The sequence below is a fragment of the Oncorhynchus keta genome, chromosome 19 (assembly GCF_023373465.1).
Source record: "Oncorhynchus keta strain PuntledgeMale-10-30-2019 chromosome 19, Oket_V2, whole genome shotgun sequence".
Classification (NCBI taxonomy): Eukaryota; Metazoa; Chordata; class Actinopteri; order Salmoniformes; family Salmonidae; genus Oncorhynchus; species Oncorhynchus keta.
In genome coordinates, this window is record NC_068439.1 from 83,595,227 (window position 1) to 83,600,548 (window position 5,322).

The 5,322-nt window shown below is 49.3% G+C and overlaps 1 protein-coding gene across 1 annotated transcript in view; it reads left to right on the plus strand.

Moving 5' to 3' along the window:
• The first annotated feature begins 1,001 nt into the window (after positions 1-1,001).
• LOC127909081 (low density lipoprotein receptor adapter protein 1-like) overlaps positions 1,002-5,322 on the plus strand; it is a 47,314-nt gene continuing 42,993 nt past the window's right edge. Inside the window, exon 1 of the mRNA XM_052468984.1 lies at positions 1,002-1,093. Within this exon, the coding sequence (XP_052324944.1) occupies positions 1,002-1,093 (92 nt within the window). The remainder of the gene's footprint in view (positions 1,094-5,322) is intronic.

Sequence of the window (5,322 nt, forward strand, 5' to 3'; positions counted from 1 at the left end):
AGCCTTTCTCTGGTTGATTATGCTAGCCTTTCTCTTGTTGATTATGCTAGCCTTTCTCTTGTTGATTATGCCAGCCTTTCTCTTGTTGATTATGCTAGCCTTTCACTTGTTGATCATGCTAGTCTATCTATTGTCGATCCTGCTAGCCTTTCTCTGGTTGATTATGCTAGCCTTTCTCTTGTTGATTATGCTAGCCTTTCTCTTGTTGATTATGCTAGCCTTTCACTTGTTGATCATGCTAGTCTGTCTATTGTCGATCCTGCTAGCCTTTCTCTGGTTGATTATGCTAGCCTTTCTCTTGTTGATTATGCTAGCCTTTCTCTGGTTGATTATGCTAGCCTTTCTCTGGTTGATTATGCTAGCCTTTCTCTGGTTGATTATGCTAGCCTTTCTCTGGTTGATTTTGCTAGCCTTTCTCTGGTTGATTATGCTAGCCTTTCTCTGGTTGATTATGCTAGCCTTTCTCTGGTTGATTATGCTAGCCTTTCTCTTGTTGATTATGCTAGCCTTTCTCTTGTTGATTATGCTAGCCTTTCTCTTGTTGATTATGCTAGCCTTTCTCTTGTTGATTATGCTAGCCTTTCTCTTGTTGATTATGCTAGCCTTTCTCTTGTTGATTATGCTAGCCTTTCTCTTGTTGATTATGCTAGCCTTTCTCTGGTTGATTATGCTAGCCTTTCTCTTGTTGATTATGCTAGCCTTTCTCTTGTTCATCATGCTAGCCTTTCTCTTGTTGATCATGCTAGCCTTTCTCTGGTTGATTATGCTAGCCTTTCTCTGGTTGATTATGCTAGCCTTTCTCTGGTTGATTATGCCAGCCTTTCTCTGGTTGATTATGCTAGCCTTTCTCTTGTTGATCATGCTAACATATCTATTGTCGATCCTGTTAGCCACATTGATGATTCACTGTACAGAACCTGATAGACTACCACACCATCATTACTTAAACCACACCATCACTACTTAAACCCCACCATCATCTCCTTCACGTTCATTCCACCATGTCCATCTGTGCTGACTGGGAGTACAGACAGCTATTGAAGCCTCAGTCGATTGGTCATGGCCCCCACCGATTTCAGAAGCAGCCATCGGCGTAGCCCAGGACCCGACTTGAAGTGTTTTAGAGTGTGTGTCAGAATCCTGATTACCCGGAGTGAGATAGAGTTGCTTAATTTCACAGCAGCCTGCAGCAATGTGTGGAGAGAGAGAGGAGAGAGAGAGAGAGAGAGAAAGAGAGACAGAGAAAGAGAGAGATGGCGAGACGGAGAGAGAAAGAGAGAGAGACAGAAGAGAGAGAAAGATGGAGAGAAAGAGAGATGTAGAGAGAGACAAGAGAAAGAGAGAGAGATGTTCCGGTTCCGGTTGGAGCGAGCGGTCGCATTCGCACTTCGCTCTGCAGGTTGTATAACTTTTTCATTACATTTCATTATAGTACAACGGTTGATTTGTCTAATCTTAGCAATTCTTCTTAGCTAGCTACATAGCCGTCCTTGTATCAGAGATAATTGCATAATTATCGTATTTCGTCGCCCTAACGTAGCCTTCACTGCTATTCGCCCAGGAGCTAGCTAACGCACACAGATTAGCATCACTGTAGTGCTATTCACTCAACTGTACGACTTGATTAGTTCAGTGTTAGCTAGCTACATAGCTGTCTTTGTTTCCAAGATAATTGTGTAGTTTAGTGTGTGTAGCCTTGGGAGTGATTATCTTAATTCACTGAGGTTCGCTAGCCAGCTATTTGTCGTCCTTAACGTAGGAGACTCTGCTAGCTAGCCAACAGCTAACTGCTAACAGCTAGCCAACGTCTACTGTTTTGAATTCAACAACCCGGTCAGGTAGTTTCACATTTTCATTTCATTTCATTACAGTACAACGGTTTGATTTGTTTGATCGTAGCTGGCTACATAGCCGTCTTTGTTTCAAAGATAATTGTAGTCTAGACCGATTCCCTAGGTTAGCTAGCCAGCTATTGTCGTTCTTTTAACTCAACGTAACGTAAACAACACTGCTAGCTAGCCAGCTAGCCCCGAATAGCAGCACTGTAGAATTATTACACTCAACGGAACGACTTGATTAGTGTAGTGTCAACAACGCCTACTGCCAGCTAGCCTACTTTAGCAGTACTGTATCATTTTAATCATTTTAGTCAATAAGATTCTTGCTACGTAAGCTAACTTTCTGAACATTCGAGACGGTAGTCCGCTTGTCATTCAATTTCCTTGCATTAGCGTAGCCTTTTCTGTAGCCTGTCAACTATGTGTCTGTCTGTCCCTGTTCTCTCCTCTCTGCACAGACCATACAAACGCTCCACACCGCGTGGCCGCGACCACCCTAACCTGGTGGTCCCAGCGCGTACGACCCACGTGGGTTCCAGGTCTCTGGTAGCCTCTGGAACTGCCAATCTGCGGCCAACAAGAGGCAGAGTTCATCTCAGCCTATGCCTCCCTCCAGTCCCTTGACTTCTTGGCACTGACGGAAACATGGATCACCACAGATAACACTGCTACTCCTACTGCTCTCTCCTCGTCCGCCCCGTGTTCTCGCACACCCCGAGAGCTTCTGGTCAGCGGGGTGGTGGCACCGGGATCCTCATCTCTCCCAAGTGGTCTTTCTCTCTTTCTCCCCTTTACCCATCTGTCTATTGCCTCCTTTGAATTCCATGCTGTCACAGTTACCAGCCCTTTCAAGCTTAACATCCTTATCATTTATCGCCCTCCAGGTTCCCTCGGAGAGTTCATCAATAAGCTTGATGCCTTGATAAGCTCCTTTCCTGAGGACGGCTCACCTCTCACAGTTCTGGGCGACTTTAACCTCCCCATCTACCTTTGACTCATTCCTCTCTGCCTCCTTCTTTCCTCCTCTCCTCTTTTGACCTCACCCTCTCACCTCCCCCTACTCACAAGGCAGGCAATACGCTTGACCTCATCTTTACTAGATGCTGTTCTTCCACTAACCTCCATTGCAACTCCCCTCCAAGTCTCCGACCACTACCTTGTATCCTTTTCCCTCTCGCTCTCATCCAACACTTCCCACACTGCCCCTACTCGGATGGTCTCGCGCCGTCCCAACCTTCGCTCTCTCCCCCGCTACTCTCTCCTCTTCCATCCTATCTTCTCTTCCCTCTGCTCAAACTTTCTCAAACCTATCTCCTGATTCTGCCTCCTCAACCTCCTCTCCTCCCTTACTGCATCCTTTGACTCCCTATGTCCCCTATCCTCCAGGCCGGCTCGGTCCTCCTCCCGCTCCGTGGCTCGACGACTCATTGCGAGCTCACAGAACAGGGCTCCGGGCAGCCGAGCGGAAATGGAGGAAAATCTTCCGCCTCCTGCGGACCTGGCATCCTTTCACTCCCTCCTCTCTACATTTTCCTCCTCTGTCTCTGCTGCTAAAGCCACTTTCTACCATTCTAAATTCCAAGCATCTGCCTCTAACCCTAGGAAGCTCTTTGCCACCTTCTCCCTCCCTCCTGAATCCTCCCCCTCCCTCCTCCTCTCTGCAGATGACTTCGTCAACCATTTTGAAAAGAAGGTCGATGACATCGATCCTCGTTTGCTAAGTCAACCGACACCGCTGGTTCTGCTCACACTGCCCTACCCTATGCTCTGACCTCTTTCTCCCCTCTCTCTCCAGATGAAATCTCGCGTCTTGTGACGGCTGGCCGCCCAACAACCTGCCCGCTTGACCCTATCCCCTCCTCTCTTCTCAGACCATTTCCGGAGACCTTCTCCCTTACCTCACCTGCCATCAACTCATCCCTGACCGCTGGCTACGTCCCTCCCGTCTTCAAGAGAGCGAGAGTTGCACCCCTTCTGAAAACCTACACTCGATCCTCCGATGTCAGCAACTACAGACCAGTATCCCTTCTCTCTTTTCTCTCCAAAACTCTTGAGCGTGCCGTCCTTGGCCAGCTCTACCGCTATCTCTCTCCAGAATGACCTTCTTGATCCAAATCAGTCAGGTTTCAAGACTAGTCATTCAACTGGAGACTGCTCTTCTCTGTATCACGGAGGCGCTCCGCACTGCTAAAGCTAACTCTCTCTCCTCTGCTCTCATCCTTCTAGACCTATCGGCTGCCTTCGATACTGTGAACCATCAGATCCTCCCTCTCCACCCTCTCCGAGTTGGGCATCTCCGGCGCGGCCCACGCTTGATTGCGTCCTACCTGACAGGTCGCTCCTACCAGGTGGCGTGGCGAGAATCTGTCTCACTCACCACGCGCTCTCACCCACTGGTGTCCCCAGGGCTCTGTTCTAGGCCCTCTCTTATTCTCGCTATACACCAAGTCACTTGGCTCTGTCATAACCTCACATGGTCTCTCCTATCATTGCTATGCAGACGACACACAATTAATCTTCTCCTTTCCCCCTTCTGATGACCAGGTGGCGATCGCATCTCTGCATGTCTGGCAGACATATCAGTGTGGATGACGGATCACCACCTCAAGCTGAACCTCAGCAAGACGGAGCTCCTCTTCCTCCCGGGAAGGACTGCCCGTTCCATGATCTCGCCATCACGGTTGACAACTCCATTGTGTCCTCCTCCCAGAGCGCTAAGAACCTTGCGTGATCCTGGACAACACCCTGGACGTTCTCAACTAACATCAAGGCGGTGTCCCGTTCCTGTAGGTTCATGCTCTACAACATCCGCAGAGTACGCCTGCCTCACAGGAAGCGGCGCAGGTCCTAAATCCAGGCACTTGTCATCTCCGTCTTTGATTACTGCAACTCGCTGTTGGCTGGGCTCCTGCCTGTGCCATTAAACCCCTACAACTCATCCAGAACGCCGCAGCCCGTCTGGTGTTCAACCTTCCCAAGTTCTCTCACGTCACCCCGCTCCTCCGCTCTCTCCACTGGCTTCCAGTTGAAGCTCGCATCCGCTAAAGACCATGGTGCTCGCCTCACGGGCTGTGAGGGGAACGGCACCTCAGTACCTCAGGCTCTGATCAGGCCCTACACCCAAACAAGGGCACTGCGTTCATCCACCTCTGGCCTGCTCGCCTCCCTACCACTGAGGAAGTACAGTTCCGCTCAGCCCAGTCAAAACTGTTCGCTGCTCTGGCCCCCAATGGTGGAACAAACTCCCTCACGACGCCAGGACAGCGGAGTCAATCACCACCTTCCGGAGACACCTGAAACCCCACCTCTTCAAGGAATACCTAGGATAGGGTAAGTAAGGGCAAGTAATCCTTCTCACCCCCTTCTCCCCCCAACAAGATTTAGATGCAAGTGGCTGTTCCACTGGTTGTCATAAGGTGTATGCACCAATTTGTAAGTCGCTCTGGATAAGAGCGTCTGCTAAATGACTTAAATGTAAATGTAA